The following is a 23,718-nucleotide window of genomic DNA, read 5'->3' as shown; positions in this document are numbered from 1 at the left end:
CCTGCTGCTCATTAGCGCCCCGATTAATCAGCCCCCCCCTTTCCTCTAGGGGACGAGTACTTCCTCTCCCATGAGGGCTCTCGCTCTCACACGGGCCCCCCCCAGAGCACAAGCTGCTCACGGTGACCACCCCCACCCTGGGGTCACCCAGGCATCACCTCCTCTCCGCTGGCCACCAGGGGCCCCATCCCTGCCTGTGATAGTAGCCCGCATGCCTGCTTCCTCCCCGCAAGGCGGCAGCCATCCCAGGGCTCCCCTGCCCCTCTGCCAGGCGCCCCCTGCATCCGTCTCCTTAGGACTGCATTCCTTCCCATTCAAGCGCAGCACATCTCTGCTCCCTCCAGCACCCCCATTTGGGCTCTTCCTGACCTCCGTTCCACACCCTCTCACCCACATCATACCTCCTCTGCTCCCCGGCCTGTCCACCCAACACGCTCCCCGCGACCCCCGGCCTGGCCAGGGATTTGGGAAACATTTGGGGAAGCAAAGCGGTCACAGATGTGCAAGTCAGCCAGGGTGCCCTCTGTCCCAGACACACGAGAGACTGAGTTTCGGGGGTGGAGGTGAAGTCGGGGAGAGGGCGGCCAGCATCCCAGAGGGGGCGGGGGTATGGTGGGTGTTAAGTCGGGAGCAAAGCTGTAGGAAAGCCAAGAATCTTGGTGGAGCCACCATTGTCCCCTTGTCTGTCTCACCTGCCCTTCTCTGCTCTGCCCTCCCCTCCCCTCCCTCATTCAAACAAGTGGCTCTCCCAAGGAGTTTCTGGAAGCCGCGGTGAGTGGGGTAGTGGGGTCAGGCGGTGTCTGGGTGGCTGCAGTGAGGAGTCAGGGAGGCCAGGAGGTCGGGGATGGAGTCGGCTGACCCCTCCTGGGGTGCGGTCCAGAAAGGTGGCAGAATGAGCGAAGGACTCCGGGTGCAACCCTCCTCTCCGGGTGGCCTGGGAGTGGGGCCATGCGGGGACCCCACGAATGGCTAGGGCGTAGCAAGAGTTTGGGGCTATCCCGACGAGGTCTCAGGCAGCAGGGACGGGCGATCCCTGTCCCGGGCTGGGGGCTGCCCCCTCCCCTGGCCTGGCTCCTGCCGCCCGTGCCGCCGGTGAAACGCTGTTGACATGTCCTGAATTATTAAGCACGGGGTGGGCTCCGGAGCACATGCTGAGTGGAGCGGCTGGGGCTGCGCGGCGTGGCGGAGCAGCGCTCGCTCCCTCGCTCGCTCGCTCGCTCGCTCGCAGGGACACACGCAGGGGCTGACAGCTGTGCCGGTGCTGATAAGGGAAGCCACAAGGAGACGATCGAGGAGAGAGACAAGCGGCGGCAGAGGCGGTGGCGGCAGCGCCAGGGCTGCGGAGCTGCCGGGAGTGGGAGTGACTCCCCCACCTCAGGCCCCCACCCTGTCCCCGTCCTCTTCCCGTTTGCCCTGAGTTTAGAAGAGCAGCCGCTGCCCCCGCCGCCACTCCGGAGGGCACCAGGAGCTGCTGGCCAGAGAGGGACAGGGGCAGGGAGGCTCCGGCCAGTCCCAGCAGCTGGGCACAGATGCCGATCGAGATTGTGTGCAAAATCAAATTTGCAGAGGAGGATGCGAAACCCAAGGAGAAGGAGGCAGGGGATGAGCAGAGCCTCCTGGGGGCCGCGCGGGGGGCCGCAGCCCCCCGGGACCTGGCCACCTTTGCCAGCACCAGCACTCTGCACGGGCTGGGCCGGGCCTGTGGCCCAGGCCCCCATGGACTGCGCAGAACCCTGTGGGCACTGGCCCTACTCACCTCGCTGGCTGCCTTCCTGTACCAGGCGGCCGGCCTGGCCCGGGGCTACCTGACCTGGCCTCACCTGGGGGTAATGGACCCGGCTGCCCCAGCCCCAGTGGCGGGCTTCCCGGCCGTCACCCTCTGCAACATCAACCGTTTCCGGCATTCGGCACTCAGCGACGCCGACATCTTCCACCTGGCCAATCTGACCGGGCTGCCCCCCAAAGACCGGGACGGGCACCGTGCCGCTGGCCTGCGCTACCCGGAGCCCGACATGGTAGACATCCTCAACCGCACTGGCCACCAGCTCGCCGACATGCTCAAGAGCTGCAACTTCAGCGGGCACCACTGCTCCACCAGCAACTTCTCCGTGGTGAGTCCTGCCAGCCGGCCCGCCCAGCCTGGGGTGGCCAGAGGCTGGCGGTGGGGGAGGGAGTGGTGCGCAGGGCATCCTCACCAGGGCTTCCCCTCCTGCCGCCGCCAGAGGCTGGCCTCCTGTTGCCCCCAAGCCCGGTGCTGCCCTCAGGCTCCCCAGCATGGAGCGGTGGACGCTCGTGGGGGCTTACCCTCCTGCTGCTGCCACTCTTCTTCGGGCTCTGCCGCCGCTGCAGTGCCTAGGTCTGGGGGCCGGGGGTCCTGGAGTGTACCCGGGGGCCCAGAAGCTGGTCGGCTTGCAGGGAAGGGACGCACCATGCCACAGCGAGACCAAGTGACCCCCGCTTTCCTCTTGCTCTCCTTTTCTTCTGTGGCCACTGGATTCTTCTCCCCACCCAACAGGGGCGATGGGGAGAGGGTGTTCTGGGGGCTCCAGCAAAGGAGGGACTCAGGGCTGCCTCTGGGGGAGCTGGCCCGGCCGGCAGGCTGGATAGAGCCGATCTTCGCATACACTGGGCGCCAGTGTCTCTTATCTGTCTCTGTGTCTCTCGCACACACCCCCTTTCACTGACTCCCTCACACATCCCTCTTTCATGCTGCCCCTCAAGCTTCTCCCGCTTTCCAGGCCCTCCCTCTGTTTCTTGGTTCTTGCTGCTCCCTTGCCCGGCTCTGGCTCTTACACTAAAGATCACTCATTCACTCTTATGTGCATGGCTCACCCTCAGTGCTGCCCAGGGTACACACACACACACACACACACACACACACACCCCTACTGCATGGGGACATAGTTTCCTGCACACTCTCTCACACACACTCAGTGTCCCTGTCACTACACTCACGTGCACACCTGCACACCCACGCACCCGGAGAGCTGCTCATCCCCATGCCACGTCCCAGCTCTTACTAAGCTGCTGAGGACAGGGTCACACCGTGGATGCCGTCCCCCCTTGTGACACCCCCATCTACCTCAGCCCCTGCTCCCCGTCTCTCCCATATGTGCGAATACACACACACACACTCTCACGAGGAGTGGAGTGGAGTGCAGTGTTGGCTTGGGCTACCCTCCCATGCACACCTCCCACAATCGGGTGTGTGAGGCGTGTGTGTGGGGTGTGTCTTGTATGCTGTCTGTCTGTCTGTCGGTGCTCCGTTCACCCACAGTCACAGGCTGTCTATTATTCCTGGTGCTTGAGTTGCTGTCCCCAGTCCACAGTTTACCCCCGGCATTGTGTACGTGTGGTGTGTGGGGGGGTGTGTTTTCATTCTTGGGACCACCGCCCAGCGCATGTGCAAATCCATGGCATCGACGTGGTGCCCATCCAGCCCAGCCTCCAGCGCCAGCCCCTTTTCCTTCTCATGGCCCGGTGCCCACACCCAGGCTCTCATTCACTCACTGCCTCAGTAGCACCAGGAAACGTGCTCCACCCGTGTTCCTGCCCCCACCACCCCTGCAGCCTCGGGGTCCTCCTGCCATTGGATGGCGGGAGTTGCGTAGAAATGGAGGAAGGGATGAGAAGGAGGATCGTGCTGGGAGAGGAACTGGGGCGGGGGTGGGGGAGCGGGGATGGCGCTGGCCTGTTGTCCAGCTGCACGCCCCTTCTTCCAGGAAAAAATCACCGCTCTCGAAGCGATTGTCCCTAAGGAGCAGTGTGTGAATGTGGCCTTTCGGGTCAGTGGGGCTACTCTGTGAGACATCGTCACCCCTGAGTTTTGGGGGTGGGGACAGAGCCCGTGTCAGCAGGTGCTGTTGGGGCAGAAATCAATGGGGGCTTTGTGTCCCTGAGTGGGAGTTTGTGTCCCAGGCCCCGGTGGGGGGTGGAAGGGCAAGGGGAAGAGTAATGAAGCCTCGGGGGGGAGGGGAGGGGAGGGGAGGGGATGGGAGGGGAGGAAGAGATGGAGGGGCAAGGAAGCAAGGTGAGGGAGGCAGGGGGTAGCTGCCTGGCCTCCAGGAAAGGAGGAGGTGCCTGGAGGATATGGGAACAGGGAGCCCCCTGATTAAAGCTGGCGAGTCCCTCTTAATCTGGGGATGGCCAGGCAGAGGTGAGGGTGGATATCCCACAGGCCCTTTCGTACCCTGAGGATGGAGAGAAAAGGACAGAAGTTTGTGGGTCTCTGCTCTGGGGCTGCAGCGGGACAATGGGGGGCAGAGGAGCAAAGCAAGCACTGGGGGCCAGGAATTCCCCTTGGACCCACCTGTCCCCTGGGGAATTCCGGTCCCCCCGACTCAGCCTAGTCCCCATACCCTTCTGCCCAAACCCCAACCCCCATCTGCTGAGTGTAACGCTCCCTTGGACCTGGCATTCTAAGGCTGAGTCTGCTGCCAGTTTACAAGGGTCTGGGATTATGGTTGGGATGGGATAATCCATGGTAACGGGGAAGATGGGGGTGTATGGTGTGGGCAAGACTGGAGAAGGGGTATGGAGACAAAGACATCAGGGGTCTCTGATGAGGACATGAGGTCCACAATAGACTCCGTGGTGAGAATATGGAGCCCATGATGGGGATTTGGGATCTACGGAGGGGTGATGGGTGCAGGAATCAGTGGTGGGTACCTGCCAGGGCACGTGTGCTGAGATGGTCAGTGACGACGACGCGCTTTGGGGAAGGTATGTGTTTTCTGTTGCTTTCCCCATTTCCTCCTTCCCACTCCCCACTCTGCTGTGACCTTTCTTCCGGAATCCAAGTTAATAAATGTCACATTTTCCAGCCTATTTTTACTCCGGGTAACGTGCCCTCCCCCAGTCCCCTCAGCTGCTGCTCTTGCTTCTGTCACCACTGCAGTCGCTCTCACCGCCGTGCTCCCTAATATCCCCTCACTGGTTCCCTATCAGTCACTCCATCAACACGGAGTTCTGAGCACCTACTACATGCCAGGCTCGCTGCCAGGTGCTGTGGTGGAGAACAAAGAAGGGGAGCCCTGGTCCCCAGTCCCTGTCCTCAAGCAGCTTCCAGTCTTGTGGTGGAGCTGGGATGGGGACACTTAAAAAGCTTAACCAATGGAAGAGTTAACCAGCCATGCAAGCAGTGTCAGGAGGTGCCGGGATTAATTGCCAAACGAGGTACATGGATAGTAAGAGCCTGGGTTCAGAGAGAGAGGCCATTCTGGGCTGAAGAGGGCTGGGAAGGCTTAACGGGTGAAGCAGGCTGGGCGAGGTTTGGAGAGGAGGGGAGGGGAGAGAGGCGACAGGAGTGAGGCTCCCACCTCTCCACCCATATGCCCCTCCACCCAGCTCACCCCATCTCTTCTCTCTCCCGCCCCCTCCTCACCCAGTCTCATACCAACCCACTCCCACCTCCACCTCCTCCTTCCACCACCACTTATATGTTCTCTCTCTTCCTCCTCAATTCCTACCACCATCCGCTCCCCTACCCCAGCGCGCCAAGACCTATCTATACTTCCCCCCCTGCGGCTGCTCTCAGCCTGCCCACTTACTAGAAGGCAGAAATCACTCTTCCTAGGCTTCGTTTCTTCAGCTGTAAAATGCGGCTCTAAATTCCAGTGTCTCCTCTCAGCTGGGGACTGTACGGTGGAGCGGTCAAGTGTGTGGGTTCTGGAGCCAGACCGTCTGGATTCAAACCTTGGCTGTGTGGCCTTGGAGAAGTTAGCTTCCGTGAGCATCAGTTTCTGTCTTCGTGATATAGAATATTAGAACCTAAAACAATTCGGGTGGTTGTGAGGATTAAAAGAGATGGCTGTAAAGGGCGTAGCACACTACCTGCCACACATGTGCACTCAGAGTGTCAGCTGTTAGAAATGCCACCACCCCAGCTCCTGGCTCTCTTTAACCTGACTGTTCTCAGCACCACCCGCTGTTTTCCAACCTATGTGCTGGCATCTTCGCTAGTCTCCATCACCTAGCCTTCCTCCTCTCTTGACCCTCAAGCCTCCGCCCCCAACCCTATTATAGCATCCCCATGCTTCCCAACCCTCCCCAGGATTCAGGCGTGCGTGTGCATGTGTAGTAGTGCATACACTTGAGATCCGTGCTGTCCCGCAGAACACTCTGTGATGACGGAAATGTCCTGCATCTGCGCTGTCCAGCGTGGTCGTCACTAGCCACACCGGCCAGTGAGCATCTGCAGTGTACTTAGTGTGACAGAGAGAATGAATGTTCTATTCAAACAGCCGAGCGTGGCCAGTGGCTGCCATATCAGACACTGCTGCTCTAGGTGGTCCTGGGGACGTGGTTCAGGCTGCCAGGTTGGGCAGGGCTAGGCTTTCCAACTGGCATCAAAGGATATAAAGTGATGGTGGTGGGCTGTGATCAGAAGTCCGGCCATCTACTCTCCGGGCTGAGGTCCCAGATTGAGCTGAGGATGGGGCCTGTGTCTGGGGACATCGAGGTGTCTGGAAACACCACGTGAACAGATATACCTTTCTTCCCAGGTGCAGGACGTGACCTTGGTCTTTTCCATTCTATTGTCTGGAAAATTGAGGCATGGGGAAGGTAGAGAATACATGAGGAGGCAGGGGGAGGGCCAGCCCCTCTCTGTGGGGTCCTCCGGGATCCAGGCGGCCCCTGGAGGGGCAGATGACCAGAAACCTGTGGGCGCTTCCCTGTTTCTATCCCCTCTCGGGCTCTCAGCCTTCCCTCCCCGCCTCCCAACCCTCCTTCCCCACACGCTGGTGACTGCCGTGACTATTAATCACTCGCCCTGTTCTCTTCCTCTCTACTAATCAGGCACAATTAGACAAGGCCTCTTCCAGCTGGGCAGTCCTCCTCCCTGCCCTCTTCCCTCCTCTCCCCGCCCCACCCCAGCTCAGTCAGGACGGCTCTGAGGCAGAGGGAGCTGCGTGCCAGCCCTCCATCACTCTCTGGCTCCCCCAGCCCACAATTCCAGGCTCCTCCGCCATCCCCTGCCTTCTATACAAGCTTCCTCCTGAGCCCGCCCCTTCCCTGGTGTGGTCAGGCCGGTACTGACAGTCTCTGCACCCACTCCTTGATTGTGGGAGGGGCTACTCCACAAACATCCCAACTCCATGCCTTCGCCACTGGCTCCGAGGGCCTGAGGGCTGCCCCTTGCCCCCGTGACTCAGGAAGGGAGAGGATTCCCACTGAGGCCTCTCATCTACCGGATGAGCTTACCTCTGACGCTCATTCCCAGCCCAGCCCTCCGTGCCCTCCGGCCCCACCTTCTCCTGAGGCGTGAACCTTGAGAACATTTAGTTCAACATCTAGTTCAGGGATGGTCCTGCCTTCGGGAGCCAGGCAGATCAGGTCAGAGAAGGCATACAGTAGGGAAGGGTGGGGTATGAGGAGAAGTGAAGGTCACTTACCCTTGAAGGGAGCAGCTGTTTCTCAGCCCCAGCTAACTGTTGCCCTGTGGTCAGGGATGCCCGGTGTTAGGGGGCCTTCCAATTTGTCCAGAGAAGCCCCGAGTCTTGATTATTTTAATTAAAAATTTCCTGAGTAAAAAAAATATTCAGAGGGCTGTCTACAACTCCGACTGCAGGACCCAGCGTGCATGCCCTCGCCACCGCCTGCCCCACTGCTGGCTGCTGCCCCTCAGGCCCTCCTGGAGGGGGCGCTCTCAGCCTGGCTGCCTCCCACTGGCCGGTGGAGTTGCTGGAGGGGGATTTGAGCCCAGCAACCAGCGGCAGGGACTGTTACTGTTACCCAGGACTGGGCTGCAAGGGCAACGGGGAGTGCCAGGAGGGACGTGCCCCGCCTGGCCCCCGCTCTGCAGCCCTGTGGCCTCATCATTAATCAGGAATCAGCCCCGAGCTGGGCTCATTATCAGCTCAGCTTCTTGTGGCACTGCCGGAAGATGCTGATTAGCATTTGAAGAAATGGCCCCCGCGTTTCCCTCCTGTCCTCCCTCTTTCTACCCGTGCTCCTTCCTGGACCCCCACCCCAGCCCTTCTGCTTCTCGGGAGGAATCCGCTTCCTCTTGCGGCTGGTGGCAGGGCTGTCTCTGCCAAGCCCAGGCCAGGGACAGAAAGGACCAGGACCAGGGGGCAGGGAGGCAGGAGCACCCCAAGGAGCAGCAGGAGTGCAGAGCTTCGGGACTACTCAGGCTGAGGTCACTGGGCGGAGGAGGGGGAGTGAATGCGGGGTGGAGACTCAGGGTGCTGGGGAGAGATGGACAGCCTCCCTGGAGGAGGGGATGAGAGGGCAGCCTCAGGCTGTGAGTGTTATCAGTGTTCCCCTGTCCTTCTCCCGGCAATGCCACCTCCTTGGAGCAGCTGGGCAGACGGGGTGGTGACAGCCAGAACCGTGGACAGGAGGCCTGAGGGTTTTGGGGTTTTGTTTTTTTGTAAATCCTGGTGGAGGCTTAGGGTCTTGGAGCCATCCCACATGAATGGGGGTGGGAAGGCAGGAGGAGGACAGAGACCCCGTGGGTGGAGATAAGAGGCTTCAGAGTGCTGGGTGTTTTCCAGAAGAGGGAGGGGGTATCTGCAATTCTTCCCCGGCTCTCAGGCCCCGAGGCCGGGGCTGGCAGCGCTGAAAATCCAACTCCCCCCCGCAAATGTTCACCATGCCCTTGGGACACCCATTTTGAGTCAGAGGGGGAACAGTTCCAGAAAGACAGGCATAGGCAGCAGCAAGAGAGTTCAGAGAGGAGCCACGGGATGATTAAGGGGAAATGGAGGATTGATTTAGGAGGAAAGATTAAAGGAGCTAAATCCATGGCGCTTGGCTCAGCGGTGACTAAGCGTGGACAGGATAATAGCTTACAAATGTGTGAAAGGTGTAAATACCAAACGGGGGGAGGGGAGGCGGCTCGGCGGGCCAGGAGAGCGGGGCTGGGGGGCTGAGGAGGCCCCCGGAAGGGCTGGGGGCCCTTGGGCGACTGCCCGGTAGGGCTGGCTCCTCTCCAGTAGGGGTGCGGGGGGAGCAAACGGGGTGTCGGGGAGCCCCGGGTTCCAAGCAGGGGTTCCATTTCGGGGCCGCAGCTTCGCCGGCCTGTGCTGACCTCTACGTCCCACTCCCGCCCCGCTGAGGATCTGAGGCCGGGGGTTCAAATCCCATCCGAGTCCTTCTGCGCCCCTCGGCACTGGGCCTTTCCCTCTGCATCCATCCGCTGGGGCCCGAGCCTCCGCCCCGCCGTGCCGGCTCGCGCCCCTCGCTCCTCCCCGGCCGCGGAGAGCGGCGGGAGGCGGTGTCTCCCTCCGCGGTGGAAGCCTTTGGCGCGGCTGTGTGCGGAGGTCACTTTGCCGAGGAGCCGGGAGCCGGGGGAATGCAAATGAGGCAAACCCAGGGAGGAGAGCGGAGGAGCCCAGAGGAGACGGGAGGGAGGGCGCTCGGGCGCCGTGATGGATGCCTGCCCCGCGGGAGGGAGGAGGGGGGCAGCGAGGAGCACGAGGCGGTGGGTGCAGCCTTCTGGGTGCGGCTGGGCCCAGCCTGGAGGCTTGGGTGCACCCGCGGGGTGGGGGCGATGGCGCACCCACCCACCGCCGCCACCTCCTCCACCTCCTCGGTCTCGGTTCCTGAACTCCCGCCAGGACACGGATGCGATCCACTGTGTAAGCAAGCTCTTAACGAATAACTTTGCATCGAGGGCTGGAACATCAGGGAAGGACTTCGTTACAAATTAAAAATATTCCCGTCTGCAAAACTGCCTTTCTAGGGTTTAAGGCTTATGCGGTCGCTACCTGGGAACAGGTTTGGCTGTTTACCTGCATCCTGGAGGCCCCGCTCTCTCCTCTCCAGTGGAGACGCGGCGCTCCCTGAGTTCACCGTGTTCTTCCACGGCCCCAAGCGCTCCGGGCTCCCAGCTCCAGCTCGGCCTCAGCCTGGAGTCATACGGCCTTGACTCTCTCCTACTTCACTACTGCCCACACATTTACATTTGCTCAAACATCGTGCCCATTTCCTCCTAGACTCACAAGCACTTCTACCTTGGAGAAGAAGTCGCCTTGAAAAGCACCTGGGTGGCTGTGGGCTGGGGGGATGCTGCGTTGACCCTGTGGGGGAGGGCAGGTGCACTAGGGGCGGGGGGTGGGGTAGGGTGGGGGGCTATTCTCCCTGTGTCTGACTGTGGTGTGATCAGATGCCTTTCCTGGGTGGATGAGTGCACTTGCTCTGGGAAGCTTTACTCTCCAACCCAAGTCGAATTCCTGTTCCACTCTCAAGGGACTTGGATTGGTCTCCCTATCATACCACCTATCCCAGCTAGTAATGATTTGCCTATGCCTGGGATTGTTGGTTTTGTGTGCTTTGTTCACCACTGCTGTACACCTGGCTCCCAGCCTAGGTGCTCAATAAACACTTTTGGAATGAATGAATGCCTCTGGGGCCAGACAGCCAACTCCCTCAGGGCAGAGACCAGTGATTTTGTTCTCCGAATCGTCCCCAGCAGCAAGCATAGTACCTGGCATATTGTACAGGCTCAAGGAACAGTGTTGGACAAGTAAGTGTTATGTGAACACCCACCATTTCTTTTTTTTTTTTTTAATAAATTTATTCATTTATTTATTTATTTTTGGCTGCGTCCGGTCTTCGTTGCTGCGCGCGGGCTTCCTCTAGTTGCGGAGAGCGGGGGCTACTCTTTGTTGCGGTGTGCGGGCCTCTCAATGCAGTGGCTTCTCTTGTGGAGCATGGGCTCTAGGCGCGCGGGCTCAGTAGTTGTGGCACACAGGCTCAGTAGTTGTGGTGCACGGGCTTAGTTGCTCAGCGGCATGTGGGATCTTCCTGGACTAGGGCTCGAACCCGTGTCCCCTGCACTGGCAGGCGGATTCCTAACCACTGCGCCACCAGGGAAGTCCCCACCCACCATTTCTTGAGCACCTACTATTCACTGGGGCTGTGCCAGGTATGTATCAGCACACAGTGGCTGTGAGCACAGAGTCCAGTGCCAGATCACCTGGTCCCCTCCTCTGCCACGTCATGTGACTCTGGCCAGCTCCTTACCCTCTCTGGACTTCCATTGTCTTGTCTGTAAAATGGAGATGTTTAGAAACCTCCAGTAGAGGGTTTTTGTGAGAGTTAAGGAGTTAATTTATATAAAAGGCTTAGGACTTTGCTTGCCACAGAGTAAGCACTGAATAAATGTTAACTGTGGCTATTTTTTGTGTACATTATCTCTTTCCTCATAACACCTCCGACGATGCCTATTATTATTCCTATTTTACAGATGAAAAATGGAGGGTCAGAGAGGTTAAATGACTGAACCCGAATCCCACAGACAGTAAGGGCAGGGCTGCAGGCTTGTATCCTCCTCTGATAGGAGAGCCAGATCTCAAATCCTGGGGGGTTTGCTCTGACAGAATTCCATCCTCTCCCACAATTGCTGAGAGAGCTTTTACCAAGGTGCATGATGCCATGTGAGAATGGGCCCAGTGGGGAGCCAAGATCAAATGGCTGCACCATCTTGGCAAGAAGATTCCCTAAATGGACTCCCCTGCTTTCTTGGGCACCTTGCATGCATCAGTATGGACTTATCTCTGATCCTCACTACTAACCTTAGGAGGAGGAATTACCATTCCCCCTTTTACTGATAAGTAAACTGAGGCTCAGAGAGGTTAAATCGCCACCCAAGGTTGTTTGTCCAAGGCTGGTGGCAGAGCCAGGATTTGAACCCTATTCTGTCAGGCTCCAAAATGTGCACCCGTTTTTCCATGTTATGAAGTTTAGGTGGATCCTTTTCCAGCACCATATTCAATGGTCGATCTCTGCCCCAGGTTGGACCTTACTGGTCTCCACAACACTCTTATTACTAATACTGAGGGCTCATGTGTATAATTTTACCTTGCAAATGCCTTTCACCTACTTCATTTCTTTTGAGACTTATAACCAACCTGTGAAATAAGTCGAGCAGGAATTTCTATCCCCACTTGACGGATGAGGAAACTGAGGACCAAAGAAGTCAAAAAAATCACTTTACTAACCAAGGTTACACAGCTGTCACTGGTGGAGCCAGAGCTGGCATCAGGGTCTACTGACCCCCAGGGGGGTGATGGAGGTTAGTGGAGAATGCTGGGGCCCAGTGGGGGGCGGGGGACTGGGTTCTAGTTCTGAATGTGCCCTCTTTGTTCTGTATGCCCTTGGATATGTCCCTTGCCATCTCTAGGCTTCTGATTTGGCCTTTGTACAATGAGGGTTTGGACTGAGTTACCTCCCAGTTCTGACCAGCTCAGACACCCCAGGCATTCTGAGTTGGTTCTATCTTCCCTGGCGAGGACAGAGGAGGAGAAGGCTTTGAACCTGGATGCTTGGGCCACCCCTGAGTGAAGCTGGGGCCCGAGAGCCATCTGACTTGGGATGCTAGCCACAGTCCAGGGCAGATGAAGATGTACCCGCTTCCATTGGCCCACTCTGGACCCCAGGGCACTGCAGGATTAAGAGGAGTTCGTTCCAGGGGCCTAAGTGAGAGGCATGGGGCTAGACCACATCAGGAGAGGGCTGATGGAATTTGGAGGGATAAAGCTGCCATGGAAAAGAGGGCTGGGGGGAGGTGCCAAGGCCTTGGCAGAGGCAGGGTGCCCAGAAGGCGCTGGAGATAAAGCCCAGGCTGCAGATTAGTGCTGGGATTAGCCCAGCCTTGGCTGTTCCTGGCTGCTTCTTATCTCCTGGAGGCCCGGAGCCCTCTCCCCCACTGCTCTGAGCCCTGGCCCTGCTAATTGCCTGTTAACCCTGTGGGCTCCGTGACTGCAGGGAGGATGAGGGGGTGGGGTGGGGAGGGGTGGGTAAGAATTCGAGCCAGCCAGCCAGCCAGTCAGCCAGCCAGGGAGAGCTTTTCAAGGAAATGAGAGCTGTGGACAGATGGAGCTCAAGGGACTGAGAGAGAAGCCACTGCTCAGAGGAGCAAGCTCTGGACGGATCTCTCCGACCCTGATCATTGTCTAGGGCAGACCTGGAGGGGAGGGCAGGGAGAAGGAGGGAAGGGCGCCCGGGGAGGGGTTCCTGGCTTGGGGAGGTGGCTTTAGGCCCAGGGAAAAGTCAAGAGGAGGAATACGAGAGTCAGTGACTGGACACCTAGACTAGAGAATAGACAGAAAAGGAAACAGGATAGAGATGCAGCGGGCAAAAGAACAGAGAGGCTGGGGAGGCAGCCAGGCCAATGGGGGGGAGGCAGCCAGGCCAATGTGAGAAAGGCGAGGCCAGGGTGATGGACAGGCTGACAGAGGGCAAGGGACAGAGACACAGGCCAGACAGATAATTGATCAGATGCTGAGGACGGACAGGCCAGGAGGATGGAGAAAGACCTGAGAGAGAGACAGATCAGGCGACCGAGGCTAGGGAGATGGACAGACCCAGGGCAGGGTCCAGGCCAACACTAAAGGGGAGGTGGTCCGAGAGGGACAGGCAGAGGGCTGGCAGGAAGGAAGCTGGTCCAAGGGTCTGCCTGCAGCACGGACATAGGCCTGTCTAGAAGCCGTCCAACCTAGGTCCGGAGGGGTTCAGCCCAGGGCCAGGGGGATGGACCTAGGAGTGAAGGCAGAGAGCAAGGGAGGGCCGAGAAGAGGGAGAGCCAGACAGAAGAAGAAGGTGGGCTCTGAGATGGGGACAGGGCCCAGAGGCTGAGGCTGGTTTGGGGGTGGGGGCGGGATCTGGAAATAGCCCCTTGGCCCGTCAGGGCACATCCTGGCCCAGGAGCTGCCCCTTTCCGTGGCTGGACTCTGGACCCTCAACTCCTGTCCACACACCCTCCTCTAGGGCCATTCGGGAGAGAGCAGTGGACAGCCAGTGGGACCCTGTGGCAGAGCCGCCGTGCCGTCTCCATGGAAGAGGTTGTGGGCTGTGCTGCTACCAGAGTTCTGCCACTTAGGAGCTGGCGGCTCCACCCGCTGCTGCCTGCCTGGCCCAGGGACCGTCTCCAGGGCAACGCTCTGCTCTGCCCCGCAGTCGGGCCTGACCCGGGCTGTGCAGGTGTCCTGGCCCTGCCAGTCTGGCCTGTCCACTCCCTGCAGAGCATTGTCCATCAGCAGACCCGGAGTCCTTCCACCCATCTCCCTTTGTCACCCCCACTCTGCACAGTCGCCTCAAGGGCAGGCGTACCAGGTAGCCACCACCATCTGAAGCCACTGGAGCCAAAACCTTCCCAGTTGGCTCTGCCCTGCACAGGGAGAGGCTCAGTGTCATGTAGCCTGTGTCTGTGTCTATGTGGTGGAGGTATCCAGTAGGGGGGCTGCCCCAGCCCCACCCAGGTTCAGGAGGCTACCAGACTCATTCATTCACTGAACACCTACCAGGTGTTTTATAAGCACTAACTCTGCTTTGGCATCAGGCTCAGGTCTGCTCGAATCTCTGCTGTCATTTACTTGCTGTGTGCCCTTAGCCAAGTCATTTTCCCTCTCTGAGCTTCCTCAACATGAAACGGGGGCTACAATGCTTACCTCATGTGGTTTTCTTGGAGGCTCAAAGGAGAAAATAGATCAAAAGTACAGGACCCGGTACAAAGTGGGAATGTTTGATAATGTTCACTTTGCATTCCTTCCCTCGACCTCACTCCTCCTTCTGCAAATTGCACTGGGCTCTGGGGATACCAAGATGATGAAACGGGGCTCCCAGCCTCAGGGAGTCCATGGTCCCATAGGAGAGACCATGACAGTGCCCAGTGGTCAGGGTCAGCCGCTGCACACTGGGGGGCACGAGTGAGCAGCTCACTACTGGGATCCCCCACGCAGCTCATGCCTTGTTTAGCCTCCCAACTGGAGCACACACTGAAAAATGGCTGCAGCATCAAGAGCTGATTCCAGCATCTTCTTGGCCCAAAATAGGAAGGGGATGAGTGCTTTGAGATTTGGGGCAAATACTTACGTATTCCCCCCATCTGCCTTTCCCACACCACTGAGGACACAGGGATCTTGCCTCCAGCCCCCTTCAGGGCTCTCCTCCCTCCAGTGACATGTAAAAGCACAGGTCTAGAGTCAGGCTGTCTCGCTGGACTCTTGTCCCTTCGACTAGGGCCTTTCTACTCACGGTGAGGTCTGCAGACCAGCAGCTTGTTAGAAATGCAGACTCTCAGTCCTGCTCCCCAACACACGTTCACTGAATCAGAATCTGCATTTTAGCAAGATCCCCAGGTGCTTTGTGTGCACATTAAAGTTTGAGAAGCACTGATCCTGGAGACCTTGGCAAATCAGCCAACCTCTCGGAGCCTCAGTTTCCTCATCTGTAGGATGTAGGGTCATTGTGAGATTCGATTGGAAAGAGCATATTAAGCATTTAGTGCAGTGCCTGGGGCAGAGCGGATGCTCTGGGACTGTCAGTGATGGCCTACTCCTGCCCCACAGATGGACACACAACAGGGAGTTGCGGCAGAGGTGATACAGACAAAGTCAAAGACTGGAACCCAGAAGCCGGCGAGGGTGCAGAAGGAGGAGGGTAGGGACAGGTGAGGAATTGAATTGAGAGGCAGCAGATATGGAGAAGAGAGTAAGGAAGGTGTAGAGGAGTAGAGTGCAAGGGAAGGAGGGATGGAAGAAAAGGGGTCGAGCATTGAGACTCCAGTCTCATTTCAGCTGGATGGGGCTGAAGCAGGAGCCGGGGCTTGGGGTGGTGTAGGCTTGGGTTGGGGGAGTTGCCAGTAATGGATTGTGGGAACACCTTGAGTCTTGCATCTCAATGAGTTCCACCTCTCCCCCTAAGCTGTGTGACCTTGGGCAAGTCACATCACCTCTCTGAGCTCTGGTTTCCTCATCTGTATTAATCAGGCTAATTAAACCTACCTGATACCAGAGTGGCTGAGGAGATGAAACGGGGTGGCAGATGTTGCCATGTTTTGTAAACTGTACAGTTCTTGTTATTTGCGTGCTTTTGTTTTGGGAATCTGAGGCAGGGTGTTTGGGTGATAGAAGAACTGTCTTGAGAGGGGAGAATCAGCAGGGCGATTAACCTATGGGGATGGGGATGGGAGACAACCCTGCCTCACAACGAGGGCACCCCCAGGTCCCCAGTTCTTAGAACTCCTCACTCCTACTGCCCTCCACCCAGCCCTCTCCCTTCCACAGCCTCCCTCTGGAGCTAGGCATTTAGGAATCTTTTCCCTTACACTGCCTCATGCCTTTTCTCCCAGCTTTCACCAGAGTGAAAATGTTCCCAAGGAGAGGGGCCAGGGAGAGAGAGAGTGATTGAGTGCGCTGACCTCCTTACCCCCAGGGAAGGTGCCGCCTGTGATGGGTTTGACCCGGGGGCTGGTCTCTGTGGGGTGAGCCTGGCAGGGGGGAACTCCCATCTGCCTCTCCCTCAACCTCCTCCCCACCCCAGCTGCTTGCAACTCCCAACGGCAGCTATGTCCCCGCCAGAGCCTCGGCTTCCATCTCCGGGGCTCCGGCGCCATCTGGTGTCCACACGGTAGGACTCTCCGCAGAGGCAAAGGGAAATTGGCAGCTTCCGCTCTGGCGGAACCGTTTATTAAAGTATCCCTTGTGCCCCGCACTGGGCCAGGTGCTGGACTCATTGCCCCTGTGCAGCATGAACTCCAGTGGCGGGAAGATGAGCAATGAACACGGGGGCAAACAGATAAGCAAGATCATCTCAGGTCTTGATGAGGACTTTGAGCAAACCAACAAATGCGTTCGATGAGGGGAGGCTGACGCTGGGAACGTGTGTGTGGTATACGAGTGTGCATCTGAAGAAGGGACACAACCTCAGGCTTAAAAGATGAGCAGCTATCCATGCCAACTGGGGGGAGGGGAGCATTCCAGGTGAGGGAACTGCGTGAACAAAGGCCTGGGGAGGGAAGTCGCTCCGTAAGTTTGAATTTGTCTCAGAGATCTGAGAGTGGAAAGGCAGGAGACAGAGGCAAAGGTCACCTCACGTGGAGACCTTCAGGCAAGGGAAGGAATTTGGCTTTATTCTGTGGGAAATGGGAAGCCATTGGTGGACTTCAAGTTGGCAAATGACTTGATTGCATCTCCTCAGTTTAGAATGAGCACTCTGGCTACTGTGTAGTGAATGGCTTGGAAGGAGAGGCAAAGACGGATGAAGGACACCAGTTAGGAGCCTGCCGCCATGGCCGGGGAGGGATGATGGTGAAAGGGGGACATGAGATGGAAGGAAAGTAGATGGGTTCTAAATAGGTATTGCCTGGGACAGCAGCTGGATTGTATGCCTGGTGACCCCTGTCCCATATCCCAGCAACCAACCTACAGGGAGAGGGAGATTTCAGGGATTCTGACTTGAGAAACTAGGTAGATAGTGGGGCCCTTTACTCATAAGAGGAGAATGGGTCGGGGACAGGATTTGGGAAGACGTCAAGAGTTCTGCTAATTTTTTAAAATCAATTTATTTATTTATTTATTTTGACTGCTTTGGGTCTTCGTTGCTGCACGCGGGCTTTCTCTAATGGCGGTGAGCGGGGGCTACTGTTCGCTGCGGTGCGCGGGCTTCTTATTGCGGTGGCTTCTCTTGTTGCGGAGCATGGTCTCTAGGCACGCGGGCTTCAGTAGTTGTGGCACACGGGCTCAGTAGTTGTGGCTCGCGGGCTCTCGAGCACAGGCTCAGTAGCTGTGGTCCATGGGCTTAGTCGCTCCACAGCATGTGGGATCTTCCCAGACCAGGGCTCGAATCTGTGTCCGCTGCATTGGCAGGAGGATTCTTAACCACTGTGCCACCAGGGAAGTCCCAGAGTTCTGCTACTGATATGTTAAGCTGGAGGTGCCTTTTAATCATCTAAGAGAGAATGTCAGTAGAAAAGATGGAGCTCAAGGGAGGCTGGGCTGTCGGTTGGTTGCTGGGATATGGCACAGGGGTGACCAGGCAGGTCTGGTGGCCCTCACAGGGGACAGGGAACCCTAAGCCTAAGGCATTGTCTTTCATCTCCCCCCCTCCACACCCCCGCCCCTCCCACTCCTGTCTCTTATCCCCAGGTCTATACTCGCTATGGGAAGTGTTATACCTTCAACGCGGATCCACAGAGCTCACTGCCCAGCCGGGTGGGGGGCATGGGCAGTGGCCTGGAGATCATGCTGGACATCCAGCAGGAGGAGTACCTGCCCATCTGGAGAGAGACAAGTACGCAGGCGGGAAAGGGACAGGGGCTCCGGCCTGGGTCCTCTGCCTGGGATGGGTTTCCAAAGGTCCCCATCTCTACCGTGCAGACGAGACATCGTTTGAGGCAGGCATCCGAGTGCAAATCCACAGCCAGGAGGAGCCACCCTACATCCACCAGCTGGGCTTCGGCGTGTCCCCAGGCTTCCAGACCTTTGTGTCCTGCCAGGAACAGCGGGTGAGCACCTCCAGCTGGGTCCTGGATCAGGCACGGGGCCGGGCCTTTGGGCTCAGAGGGGATGCTGACCAGATCTGCCCCCCAGAAGCTCGCACCCCACCAGTCCTCCCATGGACTTTACTGGGGCTGTGGGCGCCGGAGGGCCAGGTGGGACGTCTGTGCATGACCCCGTCATGCCCTACCTCTGCAGCTGACCTATCTGCCCCAGCCCTGGGGCAACTGCCGAGCGGAGAGTGGGCTCAGGGAGCCTGAGCTTCAAGGCTACTCGGCCTACAGTGTGTCTGCCTGCCGGCTGCGCTGTGAAAAGGAGGCCGTGCTTCAGCGCTGCCACTGCCGGATGGTGCACATGCCAGGTGGGCACCCCACCCCCCTGTGTCACCCTGCCAGGCTCCAGAACCTCCAAGGGCAGAACACTGCTCATGTGCAGGGGGGCAGGTGCATGTGTATGACAACGTTTGTGCACGTCTCTGCCCACGTGAGTGTACATGGTATGTGTTCGGGATTTTATGCATGCTTTCACGTATGCATATGGGATGCACACATGCATGTTTGTGTGCCTGTTAACATGTATTTATGCGTACATGTACTTGTGCATATCTGTACTTTTGTACTTGAGGTTGTGTGCATGTGCTTGAACATGTGCTTGCAAATGCATGTGCATATGTGTGTGTGTGTGCAAGCACGCATGGATTTACGTGCATATATGCATGCGTACATCTATGCACAGGCATGTATAAATTCATGTGCGCACATTTATGTGTGTGCATGCATGTGTGTGCCCACATTTGGGAATATGGGAGGGGAGAGTGGATGGAACTATAGACTCCAGGAATAATCTTCTCTCCTTTCAGGCAATGAGACCATCTGCCCGCCAAATATCTACATCGAGTGTGCTGACCACACACTGGGTCCGTGCTGCCTTCTCCCCTCCCTGCCTCTCCGTCCCCCTCCTCCTCTTCATCTCTCTGTGCACCCTGCTCCTCACTGCCTTGGCTCCCCTCCTCCCAGTCTCTTCCTGGGGTTTTTTCCCCAGGGGTTGAGCCTTATCCCATACCTCCAGGGGTCTGAGGACCTTTGCAGTTGTGGTGGAGGCAGCAGGGTGGGGGGTTGCAGAGAACTGGAACTGAGAGTGAAGGGCGGGGCTTCTCATCTTGGTTCAGCCAATGAGCTTGCCTCTCTGGGAAAGTGAAATGACTTCTCCCTTGGTATGAGGAAAGGTGTATTGCTGGCTATCCGTGTGGGTAAGGCAACCCCATCTGTCCATAGGTCTCGCCTGATCCACACTTCATTCATTCATTCATTTATTCACTCTACAGATGTTTACAGCCTGCACTGGTGCCAGAGGTAAAAGTGGGAACAAGAGCCCCGCTCTTGTGGCGCTTACTGCCCAGCGGGGCTGTGGGTGGGCATCACAACACAGCGTGTTAGTCTTTGTGTAGGGGAACCTCAGCGATCCTACAGGGCCCCAGCAAGGGCATGCAGCCTCACCTGGGCAGGCAGGGAGGATTCCCAGAGGAAGTGACATATGAGCTGAGACTGGAAGGGTGTGGAAGAGTCAGCCAGGTGAAAAGGGGGGACGTGTTCTAGGCAGTGCGAACAGCTCGTGCTAAAGACCTGTGGCCAGAGAGAGCGTGTGTGTCTGGAGCCCTGAAAGGTCAGTGTGGCTGGAGGTCAGAGAACAAAGGAGGGCGTGGAAAGTGTGGAGGAGGCTCTGGGAAGCCAACAATGGCTTAAGGCAAGGCAAGAATGTCTTCTGATTTTAGGAAGGGGACTCTGATTAGATGTGAGGATGGACAAGCGGGGAGGAAGACCAGGAACAGGGTGACCGGTCAGGAGAGCACTGCGGTAATCCAGATGCTGGGGCCACGGGGGCGGGTTTGAGGTGCTGGGGCAGTAGAATCACACCTTCTGTGTCCCACACACCAACTACATCCGCCAAAGGGGTGATTGAAGCGTGTTTAATGAAGGAACAGATGTAAGTGGGGATAAGGGAACCACAAGGGGTGGTGAGACTCCACAGAACTAAGGAGCCTTTCTTCCCCCCGCGCCTGAAGGGGCAAAGGGAGGGGTTGCTACTGGCACCCAGAGGGGGACCTGTGGCTGTCTGAGATGGACAGGAGCCGGGAGCTGGGACCACAAGAGGAAAGACGCAGCCTCTGCCAACCTAAGCCCTGCAGTGAGGAAGCCAGGGAAGGAATACCCTGGCATCTCTCCCCTCCTTGCCCTGTGATCCTGACGGGGTTTCCCATTGGCCAAACCCAACCCAAAGCCACAGGACAGGGAGTCTAGGTGATGCATTTGGCAGAGATCAGCATCCTGGGACAGAGCAAGGTGGGGAGAGTGGAGAGTGGATCTGAAGGGGCGAACAGAGAAAACCCAGCATACTGAGCATAATGACCCTGCCCATTTGTTCTTCTGTCCGTCCATCCATCCATCCATGTATCCACTCGTCCATCCACTCATCCACAGGCATATGTGAAAACATGCATAAATCCCTTTCATCCCAGCATCCCCTCCAAGCCCCTCATGTGTCTGAGGCCTCATGTGGTTGATTAGCTCTGGTGGATGGCCCGTGCCCTCCCTCTGAGCCATGAGGACCTCTCTGTCCCTGGGGGCTGGGCAGCAGAGGGATGAGCCTATAGGAGTGTGCTGGGGGTTCTGCCTCCACCCACTTTCTTGGATGGTCTGAAGCTGGTCCAGGAAGGGACTCCCAGCCAGTCTCCTCCAGGCAGTGCCAGTGCTGGCCAGACCAGGCCCTCAGTGTGGGTGTGCCTGCCTCGGGACAGCCCCTAGGCTTCCTCCCTGCAGCTGGTGGGCCTCTGGGCCATCCCACCCCGCACAACAGCTGGCGCCTCTGTGTTGCAGATTCCCTGGGTGGCGGCTCCGAAGGCCCGTGTTTCTGCCCTACCCCCTGCAACCTGACCCGCTACGGGAAAGAAATCTCCATGGTCAGGATCCCCAACAGGGGCTCAGCCCGGTACCTGGCAAGAAAATACAACCGTAATGAGACCTACATACGGTATGTATGTGTGTGTGTGTGTGTGTGTGTGCGTGTGCGTGTGTGCGTTCGTGTGTGTCTGTGTGTGGTGGAGGCCACCCTCAACAGGCCTGGTGCATGGTGGAGGCTGGGAGTGGGCCGCATCTTTGTTAATAAGAGTCTCCTGCCAGGAATGCCTTTCACGATCCTTTTCTTCTGGTTAACCCTTACCCATCCTCCAAGTCACATCCTGTGTCTCCACCTCCAGGGGAGCCCTTCTTAGTCCAAACACCTTTCACCTGCACTCCCACAGCACCCTGTACATACCTCTGTCGTTGCATTTACCCACTGTTTTGTGTTTACATGTCTTTTGTATGTCTGTTTGCGTGTCTTTCTCCCCCAGCAACCTGGAGCCGTTAAATGCATGTCCAGTGAATGCTGTGCAGAGGGAGAGGAACTGGAAGGGATGGGGGAGGAGCCAGGTGGCCCACAGGAGGGGTCCCACTGAGCCTTGGGCCTGGTACCCTGCAGCCAATCTACCAATGCTGAGCATCCTCTGAGTGCCAAGCCCAGCGCTGGCTCCTATGGGGACAGAGATGATTATAACACAAAACTCATGCCCCAGTTTGTGGATGGGGCCATGTTTGAAGGTGTGGTACTGATTCTTAGGCCCCAGGAGAGATGAATGTGCATAGGGGAAGCAGGGGAGGCATGAGCTGGGCCTCTGAGCACCCCGGGTTTGGGTCAGTGAGAAGAGGAGAGAGGGGAGGCATCCCAGTTAGAGATCTGTGGGCTGATGTCAAGACCAGCCTGAGCAGCAGGGAGGCTATGTGGAAAGAAGCAGATAAAAAAGCGGTCTGGATAAGAAGGTACAGTGCAGCTGATCATGGGCAGTCTTGAAAGTCTGGAAGAGGAATTCTGGAGTAGACCGTCAAGCAATAGGGAGCCACTGAAGGTTCAAGAGAGGTATGGGGATGAGGCAAAGTGACTATTATTTGCTGCTTTAGAGAAGGCAGGGGGGGAATCTTGCCGGCCCAGGAGTTTTGTTTTATTCTCCCAGGCCCTTTGCTAGCCCTCAAAAGATGAAGCTGACAGGCATCTGGGCCTGTCTCCCCTCACAGCTTTTGGGAGCTTCTTGGCACAGGGGGGCCTCGGATCTGGATCTGCTGGGCCGGGGATGTCCCGCCAGCCGTCTCCTCAAGAAGACGGCCCCTTAGGGATACCCTGCTTCCTGTCTCTGCAGGGAGAACTTCCTGGTCCTAGATGTCTTTTTTGAAGCCCTGACATCCGAGGCCATGGAGCAGCGAGCAGCCTACAGCCTGTCAGCCCTGCTGGGTGAGCCCCGGCCCCGATTCCACGGGGGTGGACCGGACCAGCCTGCCCCCTCTGACACTGCTCTCGTGCTCCCCAGGAGACCTCGGAGGACAGATGGGCTTATTCATCGGAGCCAGTGTCCTCACGCTGCTGGAGATCCTAGACTACATCTATGAGGCAAGGGGTGGGGCCCTGGTGGGGGGCCACCCAGATGGGGAGTGGCGGGTAGGAGGAGGGGCTGGGGGGAAAGCAGAGGGGCAGCGCAGGCTTCCTGGTGGAGCTGGACTGGCGGGAGGTCAAGCTCAGGGTTATTTACCAGGGTCCCTTGACTGGTGGGAAGGCCTGAGCGCGCTGAGAAGTCAGGAGAGGGGGATGGGTGAGGAGGACTGGGGCATCCTAGTGGGGGTTTGCTGGGCCAGCAAGTCCTATGAGGTGGGCCTGGTGAGGCCCGTCCTTCTCCTCTAGCGAGTTTCCTGAGCCCACTGCTATCCCCCCACCCTGAACCCCCAGGTGTCCTGGGACCGACTGAGGCGGGCGTGGCGTCGTCCCAAGACCCCCCTCCGGACCGCCACTGGGGGCATCTCCACTTTGGGGCTTCAGGAACTGAAGGAGCAGGTGAGGGTGAGCGCTGTAGAGTATGCAGCCAGCGTCCTCTCCCAGGACTGAATCCCCCCATAACTTCTGAACTAGCCTGCGGGAAGGGGTTCCTGGGCTCCCCTGAGGCCTCTGCCCCAGGGGACAGGGAAAGGCTGGCTGTGTGAGGCTTGGGGGTACCACTTGAGCTCTCCCTGTCCCACTCCTTCTTCGCCTCGCAGAGTCCCTGCCCAAGCCAGGGCCACGCTGAAGGCAGAGGTACCGGCAGCCTGCTCCCAAACCACCACCCCCCAGGAGGCCTCTTTGAAGACTTCGCTTGCTAGGATGGTGCGGCGTCCAAAAGGACCCAGAAGTCTGGGACTCCAGCCCAGATCCCCACCGTAGTCTCCCGCTCTTAGGACCGAAGGCTTGGGGGCAGCCCAAAGCTGAGGGGAAGAGGGCGGTGCTCACTGGGAGGGTGGGGACTCTGTCCCTGCTCTCACCCACCCTAGTGCCAGCTGCTTTGCACAAGGGTCCCTCTTGTCCACACCCTCCACCCCCAGGCTGGTGCCCAGGGAGGGCTGGGGACCAGGCCATGGGCCCCAGTGGAGGAGAGTGGAGG

The 23,718-nt window shown here is 58.1% G+C and overlaps 1 protein-coding gene across 2 annotated transcripts; it reads left to right on the top strand.

Annotated features, from left to right (window-relative positions):
- Positions 1 to 1,514: 1,514 nt before the first annotated feature.
- On the top strand, positions 1,515 to 23,440 carry ASIC4 (acid sensing ion channel subunit family member 4). Of its 2 annotated transcripts, XM_068543769.1 has the most exons (10): positions 1,515 to 2,111; positions 17,874 to 18,018; positions 18,105 to 18,232; positions 18,423 to 18,585; positions 19,084 to 19,140; positions 21,098 to 21,251; positions 22,453 to 22,544; positions 22,621 to 22,700; positions 23,034 to 23,138; positions 23,339 to 23,440. In XM_068543769.1, the coding sequence occupies exons 1-10, from the start codon at positions 1,530 to 1,532 to the stop codon at positions 23,438 to 23,440; spliced, it is 1,608 nt and encodes a 535-aa protein (XP_068399870.1). In that variant the 5' UTR covers positions 1,515 to 1,529. The 2 variants fall into 2 exon arrangements, with proteins under 2 accessions (XP_068399870.1, XP_068399871.1); XM_068543770.1 differs by lacking the exon at positions 19,084 to 19,140.
- The last annotated feature ends 278 nt before the right edge of the window (positions 23,441 to 23,718 follow it).

This window comes from Eschrichtius robustus, chromosome 5 (assembly GCF_028021215.1).
Source record: "Eschrichtius robustus isolate mEscRob2 chromosome 5, mEscRob2.pri, whole genome shotgun sequence".
Taxonomy (NCBI): Eukaryota; Metazoa; Chordata; class Mammalia; order Artiodactyla; family Eschrichtiidae; genus Eschrichtius; species Eschrichtius robustus.
Note: the sequence above shows the minus strand (reverse complement) of the source record. Positions and strands in the feature narration are given on the sequence as shown.

Excerpts from the sequence above, each read along its gene's own strand:
- ASIC4 (XM_068543769.1), top strand. The coding sequence starts at position 1,530 with ATGCCGATCGAGATTGTGTGCAAAATCAAATTTGCAGAGGAGGATGCG. Across the intron at positions 2,112-17,873 it reads CCACCAGCAACTTCTCCGTG|GTCTATACTCGCTATGGGAA; the intron begins GTGAGTCCTGCC and ends TCTTATCCCCAG. Across the intron at positions 22,701-23,033 it reads TCCTAGACTACATCTATGAG|GTGTCCTGGGACCGACTGAG; the intron begins GCAAGGGGTGGG and ends CTGAACCCCCAG.